Below are 16,619 nucleotides of genomic sequence, written 5' to 3'. Positions count from 1 at the left end.
CAACCAGAAATTTGTAACTTATTTTGGCTCGAAATTATACAATAAGTTGCCACTCCATATGAAAAATATTAATAATTAGGTACTGTAAATTAAAAAAGAAACTGAAAGTTTCATCAGAAATCATTATGATCAATTGCAGGATATCTTTGCAAATGTTTGTGCTAAATTACCTGCTCTCTCTCTCTCTCTTCTTATTACCTCCCTCTAGCCATCATTCTCCAATTGTGGCTTTGAACCTAATAAGGTAGACAGTAATAAATAACCAAACAACCTATTTTAGCACTTATATATTTATTTTATTATATATTATTCAACACAACCAATATCAGTCTGTAACAGCCACGACACAAGCCTAGCTTAGGTGGCTATAGATTTTCTAATACATGGTTCTATGATAGGATTATCAATGACAATTTGAATTGTAACTGAATGATTGAACGACATGAAATGAATAAATTACTTTACTTTGAAAATTCTGAAATGCGTCTCTATTTATATTTAACAGGGCACACTTCCCAACACACAGTATTCTATGCCCGTTCTACAAGTCATGTTGAGGGAAACTGGATTTTTATGGTCTCCAAAATCAGATAGAGTACTTACTTTATTTGACCACACTGTTGTATATTTATGGCGAGTCATGACTATAGAAATTCTTGTTTCGAGTTACAAAACTAAAATCATCAAAAAAAAGTAAAGAGTGTAGGTTAATCAAAATTATAAATGTAAAATCAATAAACTGAGGAGTCAGTGGGGTGTTTCACTAGTTGAATACCCTGCCACTTCAATATATAACTCAATGTTATAAAAATGTAGTTGGAGAAGAAACTTTTCAATAGTAGATTTAAATTTTGCATGGCTCAGTGCCTTGAGAGACGACATAAACAACAGTTGTTTTGTTATTTATTTATATAGAGGAAGATAGGTTAGGTGCACAAAATATCATATGTTACAGAATGACTCGGAACATAAGTAAACAGAACAGCACGCCTCTGAAATATGTCATCTTTGTTTGTCTCATACAAGTAACAGATTAATTGTCCTTTATTAGCTACAACCAATGTTGCCAAATGGTGAAATAGAAACGAATCCCTTTAAATGTTGAATGCATTATTTCATTCCTGTTTTTTAAGTATTCAAATGATTTTTTAAAGAAAAAGGTTGAAATGATAAGTTTCAAATGCGTATACTACTTGATTTTCGTCAGGAGGAACATTTCCCATTATATGCTAATGTTTCTTTATCTCACCTCATTAGTTGTGAGCTGGTCAAGCTTTTGCTAAAGCATAATAAAGTCGTATCATCTGCAAACAAGGTACATTTTGCTGGTTTTATAAAACTGCATAGATCATTGATGTAGATCATGAACAACAGTGGACGTAAAACGGAGCCCTGATGAACGCCATTCTTCATTTCTTTGATGTCTGACTTAATGTCGTCCACTTCAACATATTGGTACATATTTGTGAGATAAGACTGGACGAACTCAAGAGCTATGTCCTAGACACCATAGTGTCATCAAAATAGTATACAATACACAGTCGAAGGCCTTTGTCAGGTCACATAGTGTTTCCCTGATAGAAACCTTCGATTTTGTTAGACACTGGATTATAAGCTGCTTGAGTAGTAAACCTATTTCTTCAAAAACCATATTAGGAACCGTTGAAGTAGAACCATTTTTCAATGTAAGAATGAAAATTATTTTCCAAAACTATCTCAATTACTTTCTATATTATGCTAATTGGGCGATAAATATCCAGAGAAGACTCAGATCACTTCAGGAATTTTTAAAATATAAGAAAATATTCCCCTCAGAACAACTTGTTCATTAAAGATGTTAGATGAACAAATTTATGATCCATTTTAAGGATTTGAAAGATATTTCAATGATCTAAAGGGCAGTTCCAATCATGAAATTCTTTTCACGAAATTTTCCAGATGCAAGTTCAAACTCCACCGGGTTCCACGACCATCAACCACCACGAAGACGGTAAAAGACTTTCCGGTCATGGATGTCCCAATATGGGGACAATTAGACAAGAAGAACTGAGCAAGATGTTTCCGACTCCTCCAAGTTTGGAACACTACCCTAGTTCATCTCCAAGTGGCCAGCACGATTTACCATCAACAGAGTATACTGATATTGGTATTGTTAGGATAAAGCAAGAGATTTATCCGAACATGGGGAGTCCTCAAGAAGAAAATATTGGTGAGATTGAATTTTGAAATATATGTACTTTGAGAATCTAAGATTAAATTTACCGTTATATGATTAGTACTGCATATTAATAAAAATATGAAGCCTGATGTACAAGACTTGAGAAATTGTCTTAGCTTCTATTGTGGAAAACAGTTTTGATTATGCAGCAATCTTGAATTAATTCCATAACGAATGTTTTGAGTGAAAACTGAATAGATAAAAGTGCTTTTTGTATAATTCAATGTTCATATGGATGTAGTTGTTTCAAAATTATTTTTCTTTCATTGTTTTCTGAAAGTTACTTCTTTGTATGAACTAGTGTAGTGAAGAATCCTGCACTGATATTAGCCAGGGGAGTAGTTGTTTTCTGATAGGTGTCATCCATTAACCTACAGTGTAGGGAGTTGAGATTGGCCTGAACAAATTGTTCTTTTAGATGATTGAATTAATAATTTGTTGTTCTTCTGCAAGGCTCGCTTGACTTTTTACAAACTATCCCTTCTGTAGAAAACAACATGTGGAATATGAAAACTCTTGGTCACGTGTCTATACTTCATGTTCAGGTTTGCCACAAGGTTCGAAGCTAGGATCTGTTGGTGAAATGAATATAAAAAGTTGTTTATATCATATCTCATCAAATAATTTTATGTTAGGCTTCACAAATATCTTATCAATTCTTGAATATTAATACAGTTTGTTTCTATGATTATTTGTGGTTCAAACAGAAATTATGGGAGTTTTGAATTATCCAAAAATCGAATATTATATAAGATACTAGTACTATGTTGCTGTATCGCTGCAGAATCAGAATCAACGAACTTAGGCGTGTGCAGCGTTATAATAATAATAATATCCTTTGTTTGAAGGTGATTGACAATGTTTCGTGATGAATTTCACTAGTTCGGACTTCCATTGTCTACTATATAAAATGATTTGAAATCCCTGAAACAAGTAAAAAAGGATAATTAAAAAAGAATAGTTGAAAATAACAATTATATTAAGCAACAATAAACCTGAAATGAAATGATAGTGAAATAACCTACAAGTAAAAATATAATAATTGAATAAATAAAAATTAAAGGAATGAAAAAAGGAAATAATAAAAAAATAAAAAAGTGTAGAGATTCCAAGTCACGTTAGTTCACGACGTTTCGATTGTTGGTATCTACAATCGTCTTCGGGTGATGACTGGACTGATTCCTCCGAGAGATGACTATTTTATAGGTCGTTGAAATACTTTCACTTTCTTTACTTTCCATTTTCCGCTTCACTGATTCCGTGAGAGATGACCGTTTTGGCGGGAGTTGGTCATTTTTCGTTTGATGATGGGTTTCCATATGTTTCGTATATCTACGCTGGCCTGGCTGAATACGTTGTTGGACAACATGTATGCGGCTTCCTTAAATTTTCTCCTGAACCAATGTTCCTCTCTGTGCAAGATCTCAGCTTGGGACCACTCGATGTTGTGTTGATGGGTCCAAACATGGTCTGCTATTCCTGATTTGCTGGTTTCTCCTCGCTGTGTGTGCTTCTTGTGCTCGGCAATGCGAACATTCAAAGGCCTCTTAGTTTCACCAATATAGGATTTTCCGCACTCACAGGGTATCCGGTAAATGCAATTCTTGGAATCGCAGTCCGCGTTTGGGGGCCTGGTTTTCGTGAGGCTGCTACGGATAGTGTTACCGGATCTGAAACAGGTTCTAATGTTGTACTTGGAACCAATTCTTCTTATCCTCTCCGATAATCCTCTGATGTAGGGAAGTGCAAGCACTGGTTGTGACGGCTTCTCTTCCTTGCGAGGCTCCTGCTGTCTTTTAGCCAAAGTCTTTTCTACCATCGCTTTGGAGTATCCATTCCGCTGAAGATCATTTTTGATGATGTCTAGTTCCTTCTCGAGACCTTCCTTTGTATTACAGAGCCCAAAAGCACGGTCTAATAGAGTCTTGATGATTCCTCTTTTTGTCGATTGATGGTGGTTGGATTCGTGGTTCAGATACTGTCCCGTATGAGTGGGTTTTCGGTATACAGATGTTTTCCACTTAGTGTCGGTCCTCTTCACCAAAACGTCTAAGAATGGCAATTCATTGTGGATTTCCTTCTCCATTGTGAAAGTGATGGAAGGTCTCACGCTGTTGATGTGTTTCAGAAAGGCGTCTAGTTCAGTATTCCCATGGTTCCATATTATGAAGGTGTCGTCAACATATCTCAACCAGACTCGAGGTTTCTTGTGGGCTTCTTCAATGGCCAGAGTTTCAAACCACTCCATATATATGTTGGCTATGACTGGTGAAAGTGGCGATCAAATCATTTTATATAGTAGACAATGGAAGTCCGAACTAGTGAAATTCAATAATATCCTTTATTGCCATATAAATCTACAATGAACAGGGCAACGTCAATAGGTTTTGATATTTACAATATTTGTTATATATAATGATAATAATAGTATAATAAGGTACAGTACAATAATAAATAAGACGGTTGAATAATAATATAGTAACAATAATAATATAAATCTACTTTGACGTCAATGGGTTAAGAGTTGCAGAGGTGATATTTATTACAACTACAGTTCCCATATCACAATTTTTATAATTGGTCAACATTACATGTTGGATAATTTAAGAAGGACTTTTAAAAGAATTTTGCGCAGTACTCAGTTATGGTGCAATTGCATAGAGACCCATCACCAACTGTCGAAACTATAATAAACTTTGGTTTTTAGATAATCAATGACTGAGAGTTTGAATTTGTTGTGGTTTTCTAAATTTCTAATTTCTCTTGGGAGAGATTTATAAGCTTTTATGGCTTTGTAATGCGGTCCTTTTTCAAAAAATGATGAATTATGTCTCGGTATGCTTAGTTCATTCTTGTGTCTGATATTTATAGTCATTTGGTTTGAGTAAAGATCACAGTTTCTCATGAAGATACTATAATGTTTTTTGACAAACATGACTAATTGCAGAAAATAGATTGAAGGAACTGTTAATATGTCTAGCATCTTGAAGTGTGGTCTTCATATTGATCTATGAGGTAGTTTTAACATACAGGATGATCCCCAGAAAATAATTCCGTATTGAATAATAGATTGAATATGCGCATAATAGTATATCTTCAGACTATCTAATGATACTTGATCTCTTAATGCACGGATTAGACCTGCTGCAGTACCCAGTCTAGGGTTAAGTTTGTTTAGATGTAAGATTATTTTCCACTGTGACCCCTAAGAATTTAATATCACTTATTTCAGGAATAGATTTGTTGAGCAATTTGGCACAGTATAGAACAGTACTTTCAAAAAATTGTTGTACAGCGCCATCTAGTAGCAAGTTACAGAAAAATTGATAGCCTAAAAACCTTCTCTATGAAAAATTACTTACACATGTCAAGTGTAAGTAACTTTAAAATATTACTTCAATTTTGGTAATGTAATGTAATGTAATCTTTATTATTATAGGATACATCCTAATCTTACAAGACATAATAACTAATTAATAATTTAAATTTCCACAGTGCCAAAAATATTAATAAAATTCAAATATGTATATAAATAATAACAATAATGAAGATAAACTAAATAAAAAGATAATAATAAAAAATATACAATTTATAATACCCAATGTTGAAAACCAATATTGATATAGTAACAATATATAATATACATATTTTCCAACTAACTAACGCTCTAGGTATTCCAATAATTTACTTTTAAACCCTCTTACAGTATTTTCCTCTTTAATGGCATTTGGTAAATTGTTAAATTCATGTAGTCCCTTGTAGAATAAGTTTTTAGTTCCGCCACCAGTGTGAGTTCTATATATATGAAAATTATTATAAGATCTTGTCTCATGTTCATGTATTTGATTATTAAAAACAAAAAAATCATTAAAATATGTTGGTTGGAGACTTTTGGTTATTTTAAATATAAAAACCATTGTTAAAAAGAATAATCGATTTGAAATCGATAGCCATTGTAGTATATTTAACATGTGATCAATGGAAGTATAACGACTGCATCTTAATATAATTCTCATGCTCCTATTTTGGAGTTTTTGAAATTGGGAAAGCCTATTTTGGTTTATTAAATGCATTAAAGTTGGACAGTACTCAAAATGAGGTTTAATTATACTATTATATGTTAATATTCTGGAGTTAATAGTCAAATTATTTGCTATCCTAGAAAAAAAATATAATTTTTTTGAAATTTTTTTCATAACGTATTCAGCATGACTGTTCAAACTCAAAGTGTTATCTACAATAACTCCCAGATACTTTATTTCAGACACATATTCCAAGGTAGTGTTACCAATTTCAATTTTTATTTCATTATAATCAATAGAGTTCAGTTTATATTTAGTTGTTATCACCATAGCTTTTGTTTTATCTGCATTTAATTTTAATTTATTCATATGTAAATATTTTTCGATGTTCTTCATAGAACCTTTGAGAGTATCTACAGCATCATTGAGTTCTGTATTCTGCAAACAGATTAAGTTCATGTAGCCCAGGAACATAATAAATATCATTTAGGTATATAATAAATAAAAGTGGACCAAGTACACTTCCCTGGGGAACACCAATGTTGATACAATTTTTCTGAATACATTTCCTATAACTGTCTGCTACTACTACTTGAGATTTCTTTGCATTTGAATTTTTTATTTTAATCACTTTTTTTTTTTCATTTACAGAGGACTGGAGTTATGTTTTCAAACCACCAGTACTTTGCAAACTAGTCGGCAGCAGTAAATATGCACCACTGACCAATCTACCGAGCCAAAACTACCCTCCAATCATTCTGCCACCGAATTTCACTTACAAACCTTCATGGATGCAGCACGTCGAGAAACCCACTCAGCCGGCCAGCAACGTTACCGCTGCCAGTCAGAACGCCCTGCCCAACTCTGTACCTAACAATGTTCACCAGAACACAAATCCCTTTCCTCCTAGTCCACTACACAGCGGGTTCAGACCTCCTCCTCCTCCTTACGAGATGGCCAGTCCCGCTACTTCTACCGCTAGTTCATACCTCAACAAAAATCTCAACTCTGTCGAGCCGCTACCTACGCCCAACGTGCAAAGGACTCCGGAGGCTTCCAGCTTGCTGCTCAACATCCTCCTCACCGACACGACTTTCAACATCTTCCGGGATCACAACTTCGACAGTTGTTCGTTGTGTGTCTGCAACGCTGACGGTAAAGTCGTGGGGAACATCAGGGGAGCGGACGCGGGAATTTACTTGTTGAATTCGACTAGCGATAAGCATCACCCGCAACCCAGTAGTCCGTATCCGGGCAGTAATGTGGGTCAGCCTCCGCCCTATAGAGGGATGATGAACGATGACCAACACGGCGGCGAAGATGATTCTATATCGTGTAGTTGCGGCTTTTCGACGGTTGTGAATAGGAGGTTGGCTTATGGGAGTGGACTTTTTTACGAAGACGAGATGGAGATAACAGGTAAGATTACAGGATGGTATATTTATGAGAGTGGAGAATGTCTATTTTCTTCAAACTGACAATTTGCTTCACTCAAAATGTTCTATCACACAAACTGATAGTCCGACAGCTGTGAAATTTGTACATGTGTTTATTGTAGATTAGTGTTGAATAAAAATCATATTGATATAGTACTTGCAGCGCCATCTTTGTGTTAGCCTACGAACTTTTCAGTACAATGGAAATTGCAGATACATTTCTGGAGGGTCTGCAATGTCTTCAGATCTCATTAATTTCTTTCAATTTTACTCAAACAGGCACATGTGAATGCATAGGTCTATTGTGAGAAACCAACGGGACTGAAACTAAAAGTTTCAAAGGTGGTTGAAATCATAGTAATTGTAGATGTAAACAATGAAAATCTACTGTTTGGAATTATAGTAAATGTAATTGAAGATTTTTTTTAAATTCATTTATAAACATATAAACAGTTATCTGCATGTTTGAATTCAATTTTTTTAGGTATAGCCGAAGATCCTGGAGAAAAGAAAAAATCATCACTCCTCTCGTTTCTTATGGCCACCAATTCAGTCAAGATGGATTCTAGCATCGACAGGGAACAGATTGACATCCTGCCACACAGTTTAATAGAACTAGTTCGAGAACAGCTCGTCTTCATACCAAATACTTCTAATTCCTTGTGTCGAGCTGCTAGATGTGCGCAAACGAAAATGGGAGTTCAGACCAATAGCATTCACGTACTCGAATACGGTGATGGTAACGAAGTTACCAGTATAGCACTGGAGCAGAGTAAAAGTTTACTGGACAATTTGAGTTTGTGTAAGGTACGCCAAAACTTGTCAATCTATGGGTGCTTGCAAACTATACATTTTACATTTGATTCATACAAAATATGTTTAGTATAGTATACATTTCGAGTATTACTATCGAATAAGTAGAACAAGTAGCAGCTTCCAATCTATTTACTTCTAATTTCACCATTCTATTAGGATGATTTGATTACTTTGTTGTGAGATTGAATCTTGTATCTGAAAGAGTATAGCTAATAGGAAATAGAAGAGCCGCCATTTTTACATAAGTATACCAAAATTGTATTGAGATTTTGGATAATTCCATAAATTGATCTCAGAACTAAACAATTTTGACACTAGAGGAAATATCGTTTATTGATTTGTAAATTATATGAGTGATAGACAACAATATGTTTGCATAGAAAATTGAAAAGGTTCCATAAAAAAATTAAATTTTAGGGTACCGCAAAGAATCTACTCTTGGTCCACTCCTTTTTTTTTAATATGCATTAACAAATTTACCTCTGAACGGATCAGTTGAATTATTTGCTGATGATACAGCAATTATATACTCTTCAAGTAACTTTGACAGAATTCATGATGATAAAAAAACACACAAAAATAATTTCAGATTGGCTTCAAGAAAATAAAATTACTCTAAATTTCCAAAAATCTTCGTATATATTTATTTATTTATTTATATTTGGGGATCAGCCAATAAATTCACAATAAAACCTTTGAAATCTTTACAAATTAAAATTATTGAATGCATATATAAATGATCGTACTCGGAAACAACAGTGCACTCAGAAATTTGTTGTTTCATTCATTTAATATCAAATAAATAAATTTTAAACATAAATTTTATAGAAATCAATAATATTCATAGTCATAACACTAGACAAACAAAATTATTATCAGTTAGTAATTTCAAATCTAATTTTGGGCAGAAATTCATTCATCATGATAGAATAATAATATATAATACATTTCCTGAAGAAATAAAGTAATCTAAAACTAACTGCTCTCAAATTTAAATTTGAGCTTTATTCAAATAGGGTGGTACATCCTAATGTACAACAATGATAATAATATTACTGGAGTTTTTTCCCAACACCAAATCGTTATTTTTAACACCTCGACATGTGTGTCGATCACCAAGTGATCATCTTCAAGATGAACAGTTTCTCTTGAAGATGATCACTTGGTGATTGAAACACGTGTCGAGACACGTGTCGAGGTGTTGAAAATAACGATTTGGTGTTGGAAAAAAACTCCAGTAATATTCATTACTACACCAAAGGTTCCAAACTGTGCATCATAAAAAAATGGTAATAATGGTAAGATTAATATACATCACACAATGATAAAAAAAATCTACTTATATTTGTCAATAAGTACTACCTACAATAATTAAAACTACAAAAAAGAAATACATAATAATTTGATATCACCTCAATGGTCTCTTAAATGGTTTAATAAATTTCTTTAAAATAGAATAAAACTGGTACAAAACCTAACATACAAATTAACTTAAATACAGAACTTATTTTTCATATAGCCAGAATCATCTAAATATTTTATACTGAGTATGGATGATCTCACATTTGATTGTTTGCTCATATTGATTATTCTACTTCTGTTTTCTTATTCAATTATTTTAGTTTTTTATACATATTAACAAACTTAATTATCACTGTTCATATTAATTACTTGTGTTTTCTTGTTCAATATTTCATTATTTTGTTAAATTTGTATCTTTAGGTAAATTAGTTAATTTATTATTAATAAACAATTAATGTTTCTTGGAATAATAAAGACAATACCATCAAATGTACAAATAAAACTGCGGGTTTCAGTTCTGTAGTAAACACCGTTCTTATGTAAAAATGGCGACCACTTTGTGCTGTCAGTTGTCTCATTTTAGATGTATAGCTTTATATTTCGGCGTTTGATACAAAAACTCCATAGAAAAAGTAATATCAGCTGAATATGTTATTGTGGGAGATACATTTTTTTTTATCAACTTTGATTTGAACATCTCTTGAATAGGTTGAGGACACGAAACATTCGAAGTCTTCACAATCAGTCGCAATGCACAGGTGGCCTTTCTTGAGGGCCACTGGACCACAATGCAATCAAGACGTCGTGAGGGTAATGAGAAACCTCCAACCCCTTCTACAAGAGGCCATACAGAAAAAATGTCAGACGAGGCTGTGGGAGGCTCCCTCTGCAGTTAAGGGTCCTCTTACTTGGAGACAGTTCCACAGGCTAGCTGGAAGAGGTAAATATTTGATAATTTTTCTGACTGGTAGTTTTTTATCCATTTACTATTCTTATCTTTATTGAACAAGATGTTTGAAAGCTCTGTGAAAACGATTTAATGCTGCAAGTGATTATTATATAAATAATAAAGTCTTTGACAGAGTTGTCATTATTTTTATCCTTTCATAACTCATTCCTTTTTCAGAGCAAACTGTGTGTTTTGTTATTTTGAATATAAATTCCAATATAACAAAAATAGTTTCCACACATCAGAATATCGTTAATTGTCAATAGAGAAAGATAGAAAGAGAAAGAAATACGTTTATTGCCCTAAGAAAAAGTTCCTGTTGACAAACGTTTTCGAACTATGTTAAAATATCATAAAAGTAGAACCTAAAATTTTATCTATATAAAATAGAATATTATACCAAACAGATATTTTAAACAATTCGACACGTGTTTCAATCACCAAGGTTCATCTTCATATCTTCTATGTGCATATCTTCTATGTGCAAAATAAGCAGATCTAGATCTAGATTTTAAAGATCCTAAAATAATGCCAATACAGTCTAACAACTTTGAATATGAACACTTTATTTTTTATTTTTAGAAGAGTATGTTTCTATTGCAGATTTTCTGATTCTGTTTTTTTTTTTCAGGTACTGACGACAGATGTGAACCACAACCAATTCCATCTGTAATAGTTGGCCACGATAAAGATTGGCTCTCTCTGTCACCCTACGCCCTGCAACACTGGGAAACTCTTTTATTGGAACCGTATTCGTATGCCAGAGACGTGGCTTATATTGTAGTCGCACCAGACAACGATGCTATACTTCCTAGGGTCAGGACGTTTTTCAGGGAACTCTCAACGGCCTACGAGATGTGCAAACTGGGTAGACACAGCCCTATCACGAAGGTGCTCAGAGACGGTATTCTGAGGGTGGGAAAAACTGCTAAAATGAAGATCGGCAATGAACCTGTCGAGGAATGGTTCACTCTGTTAGGAGAAGGGGAGACTACTGATATGTTGAAGTTGTATGCGCAGGTATGAATATTTTGAATTGTTGTTAAAACTAGTAAGTCATTCGATTGCTATGAAGGACAGTTTTATTGCTTTTTAGTTACTATATGTATAAACTACTGTAATTTTAAAGGCTATTTCTCTATTCGATTCCATCTTGTCCTATTGCAGCATTCCATTAAGTACACCTAGTTTCCTAGTGAGTTAATTTTTCCCAAAATAACTCGATCAAACGTTTTACATCTTTATGGAGTGAATAACAATTTAGGTTAGGGGACGATCGTAAAGGGTCTTCGTTTATTTTGTTTTTAATATTCCAAGCTTGGATTTACCTGAAATTCTTACAGTTTTTCCTAGGTTGGTGATTGTGTTCATCATAATTAAATTTGTTTCTGTTGAATCTTTTTTTCATTTACAGATATCTCGTCATTTAAATTTTTTATATCTGATATCACAAGAACCGTCACTTTTTTAAAGATCACAGTAACTACTTCATAGTTCACAAAACTTTTTCATCATCGCTGGTACACTTGATATCTACACTGTGAAAATTATAAAATAGATATGAATTATGAATAAAAAAATGTCAGTTATACCCCTCATGATGGTCGTCTTTCACAATAGAGTGATAAAATTTATTAGTCTCTAGCTGTTTTGGAAGTTGTCTGCAGGTCCCGATGGAATTCCGCTATTCTTAATTAAAAACTCATTTTTACCCTGGCCAAACCTATTCAGGTGATATTCAGTATTTCTTTGAAATCTTTCACCTCTTCAGATTATTGGAAAAACTGTTTTTTTAAATCTTTTTATAAAAGTGGATCACATAATAACATTAAAAATTATTGGGCAGTTTGCAATCAATCTGAATGGGGAATGTTCCTCCTGACGAAAATCAAGTAGTTTTCATAAAAGAGCTCTAAAACAACGCATTTCAAACTTATCATTTCAACCTTTTTCTTTGAAAAATTATTTAAATACTTAAAAAAGAAAAATGAAATAATGCATTCAACATTTAAAGGGATTCGTTTCTATTTCACCATTTGGCAACATTGGTTATAGCTAATAAAGGACAATGAATCTGTTACCTGTATGAGACAAACAAAGATGACATATTTCAGAGGCGTGCCTAACCTATCTTCCTCTATATAAATAAATAACAAAACAAATAAATAACAAAACAACTGTTGTTTGTGTGGCTTGTGGAGGTGGTATTGAACTATAATTTATATTTTGCCTTAATTGTTGATTCATAAAGATAATTTTCCTTTTTTGAAGTGAAATATCTAGGTACGTATAAATTATTTCAACTTCATATAGGCGCTGTTGCCAATATGTGAATTAGAAACAAATCCCTTTAAAAATTGAAACCCAACATTTGAAACATCAATTTAAATACTTTTCGAAGTGAATTTGAAAAACTCATGAATTAAACCCAACTTTATTTAGTTCAAACTTGCATTTACTGTAATAACCCAAATTGAGGAACATATCCCATTACCTATATTGTTAGATAACAAAAACTACCATAAATCAGCGACATGGATTCAGTCGTGATAGTACAAATCTGCTCATTTATCAACTCTTCATAATAAATACCTTTGAGAATAGACAACAGGTTAACTGTATTCACACAGATTTTTTTAAAGCATTCGACCGAGTAAATCACAATTTGTTGTTGCATAAACTAAACGCTTTGGGTATTCAGGAAACCATTCTGAAATGGATTGAAAGTTATCTTGCCTGCAGAGTCCAATATCTACAATATGGTAACTCAATCACAGTTCCATCTGGTGTACCGCAGGGATCTTATTTAGGACCATAAATTTTCAACCTATTTGTAAATGACTTTAATGATGTTATTCTCTATGTTCAAAGTTATTCATGGCTCATCTGATACTGAATTATTACTGTGTGATTTATTTAACTTCGTATGCTGGTATGATATAAACTTACTGCAAGTGAAAATAGACAATAAATGGTCCAAATAATGGCACTGGAAACAACAAATACAATCAAAGATTTAGGGATCACTCTTGATTCACAAATGTGTCATTCAAACCCCATATTGCAAGTGTTACTTCTAGAGCACTAAAAATGTTAGGTTTCTCTTAGATCTGCAGAGGAATATTTTCCTTAAAAATTGTTAAATCAATAGTCGCATACAACTTCACAATTTGGTGTCCTTCATGTAATGTGGATATTGATATGCTGATACTCTGCATAAAAACTAGGATATCCAATCGGTGAATATAACTATAAAATTATATTGGAGATTCATAACTTAATACTCTGGCTCATAGAAGATTATAATTAGATCTTACGCTAATTCAAAAAATGATCAATGGTGTCATTAATTCCCACAATTTGCTCTTAATAAAAAGAGAACAAGAAATACAGGAATTTTAAAAGTACCCTTTGATCATACTAACTATGGCCTGAATGAGTCTATAGGTAGAAATTTGAGACTTGCTAACGCACTCAATGTAGATTTAGAACTTTTCAATTCTCCTTCGGAATCATTTAAAAAGACTGAAAAGATTGTAATTGATCGGCTTATTTGTGAATTTGTTAATTATTTTGTAAAAATGGGCAATACCGTAAATTAATAAACAAATGAATACTGAACAAGAGATATTTTTTGTTGAGGAAATCTTGAGTTTTTATATTGGTCTTTCTGGAAATTGTCACCTTCCACAACCTGAAAACAATTGAAATTGTAACGGAGAACTTCATACAGGTGTAGAATTCTGCTCGATTCATGAAGTTCACAATAGATCTATATAAGTTATAGTATCTTGCTTTTACAACAATGTTTGTTGCTGGTATGTTTTTAAACTAGAATTATATCATTTGTATTGTCAGGTATGTAAACATCACTTGGCACCACATCTTCAACAAGTTCCAATGGACAAGACCCTATTAGATCCACCTCAAGAGAGTAACGACCAACCAGCTCCAAGCCCTATGCCCCCTCCAAGTACGCCAGACAATACGGGCGGTCAACAGTCTAGTTCCAGTTCTGATAAAGGGCCTGTAACCCCGAAAAGTGACCAAGGTATGTTGGAAATAATGGCATTTGTTGTTTTTTTAGTAATAGTGATAACATTCTTCATGGTCATACCTTACATTGTAAACGTAGAAAAACAACTTGAGAAAAAAATACAAAATGGTACAATAGATGGCAAAAATCACCACCATTCATGAAATTTCTGGTAACATTTTTCATTGAGAAACTGTTTATTTCACCGTGTATTTCCTGTTCATATCATTCGGATCATGGGCATTTCTAATTTCAATAATCATATCATTCGTCTCAGTTGAAAAATTACTTTTTATTTTGTTTAGTGAAACATACTAATGACTGAAAGTACAGAGATGGTACATGTAATATATTGTCTCTGTGGAAGTACCTTTGAATGGGAACTTTCGAATACGAGCTTGGGCTGATCCGCTGATCTGTTTTTGAGCCGTTTTTATTTATTGAAGTCACTTTGGCAATTTTTAAACTTCTGAAGAAATCCCTGAAATCAAGTCTAATTCAATCAGATCAGCCAGAGCTTCAACTATGTAATGAGCTATCTTTTTTAAAGTTATAGTTGGAAAGTGATCAATGCCAACTGAGTGTTTTGATTGTTATTCGGTTATTATATTATAGAAATTTGCCGAAACAGTGAAAAGAAAACTCTCAGTTCTCCCGTACAACGTCTTCACATTTTTTTTTTATATTTATTTATTTTATTTATTTATTTATTTATTATTTGTTCAATTACAATGAAGTAAAATGCCCAGATGAGCGTAGAACATGTCAGTGTAATAAATATACAGTTAAAAACATTTAAAAATTAAAATCAATTGAATGTGAGACATTTTAGCAGGTAAAATCTGAAGGGATGGTATCTTTAAAATATTCATCAGTTGAGTAGTATGCTCTATTTAGAAGAAAGTTTTTAAGTTTATTTTTGAGTGTTGTTTTAGAGAGGCTTTTTAGTGCATTTGGAAGTTTGTTATAGATTTTTATTAGAGTATACGGTATATTTTTCTGAATAAAAGTAAAATTAGGAATATTAGTAACCAAATCTGCTTTATTTCTTGTTGGGTAGATGTGTGCTTTATCAAAGTCGTTAAAAAGCTTTGGATTGCTTTTAATAAACATTATGCTGTCGAGAATATACTGACTGTATAGGGTTAGTACTTTCTTTTCTATGAATAAAGGTTTACAGCTATCAGTTTGTTTGGATTTATGAATAATTCTAAGGCAACGTTTTTGAAGTGAAAAAATTTTTTTAACGTTCACAGATGCACCCCAAAAAATTAAGCCGTATTTAAGTCTTGAGTGGACTTGTGCATAATAGACAGACATTGACGCTTGAACATTTATTGTTTTAGTGATGACTCTCAGGGCATAGCAATGCCTTGCAACATTTTCTGACAAAGTATCCAGATGAGATTTCCAATCTAGTCTAAAATCTAGCTCAATTCCCAGGAATTTTGAACTTTTACTAGTTGTTATTGTTGATTTACCATCCGAAAAAGTATAATCATTTTCAGCTGACTGTGAGAATTTGATTGCCTGTGTTTTATTAGGGTTCAGCTTTAGGTGATTTTGTGCAAACCAAGCTTCCAGGGTACTTAAAGCATTGAACACATTTCTTTCCAAGTCATCTCCATTTTGTTCTTCAAGGATAACGGTTGTGTCATCAGCAAATTGTATAGTGTTTAGGTTGTTGTCCATTTGTAGTTCATTGGTATAGAGAATGTACAGCAATGGACCTAGAATTGATCCTTGTGGTACCCCTCTAATTATTGTTAGTTCATCAGACCTTATAACCTCATTTGTGATGTGACATTTTTCGACCACGTACTGTTTTCTATTATATAAG

General features: G+C 33.0%; 1 protein-coding gene across 2 annotated transcripts in view; it reads left to right on the top strand.

Annotated features, from left to right (window-relative positions):
• Nucleotides 1-16,619, top strand: part of skd (mediator complex subunit skuld) — a 148,606-nt gene that overhangs the window by 118,120 nt on the left and 13,867 nt on the right. For both annotated transcript variants that reach the window (XM_074171548.1, XM_074171547.1), the window contains 6 exons: nt 1,939-2,209; nt 6,892-7,659; nt 8,161-8,483; nt 10,503-10,734; nt 11,375-11,763; nt 14,602-14,794. In XM_074171548.1, the coding sequence (XP_074027649.1) occupies nt 1,939-2,209; nt 6,892-7,659; nt 8,161-8,483; nt 10,503-10,734; nt 11,375-11,763; nt 14,602-14,794 (2,176 nt within the window). The remainder of the gene's footprint in view (nt 1-1,938; nt 2,210-6,891; nt 7,660-8,160; nt 8,484-10,502; nt 10,735-11,374; nt 11,764-14,601; nt 14,795-16,619) is intronic.

Source organism: Leptinotarsa decemlineata, unplaced genomic scaffold (assembly GCF_025532065.1).
Source record: "Leptinotarsa decemlineata unplaced genomic scaffold, Ldec_3_MD MMD2_tig00000010_RagTag_RagTag, whole genome shotgun sequence".
Lineage (NCBI taxonomy): Eukaryota > Metazoa > Arthropoda > Insecta > Coleoptera > Chrysomelidae > Leptinotarsa > Leptinotarsa decemlineata.
The sequence above is the reverse complement of the archived record's forward strand: the minus strand, read 5'-3'. Positions and strand labels throughout refer to the sequence as shown.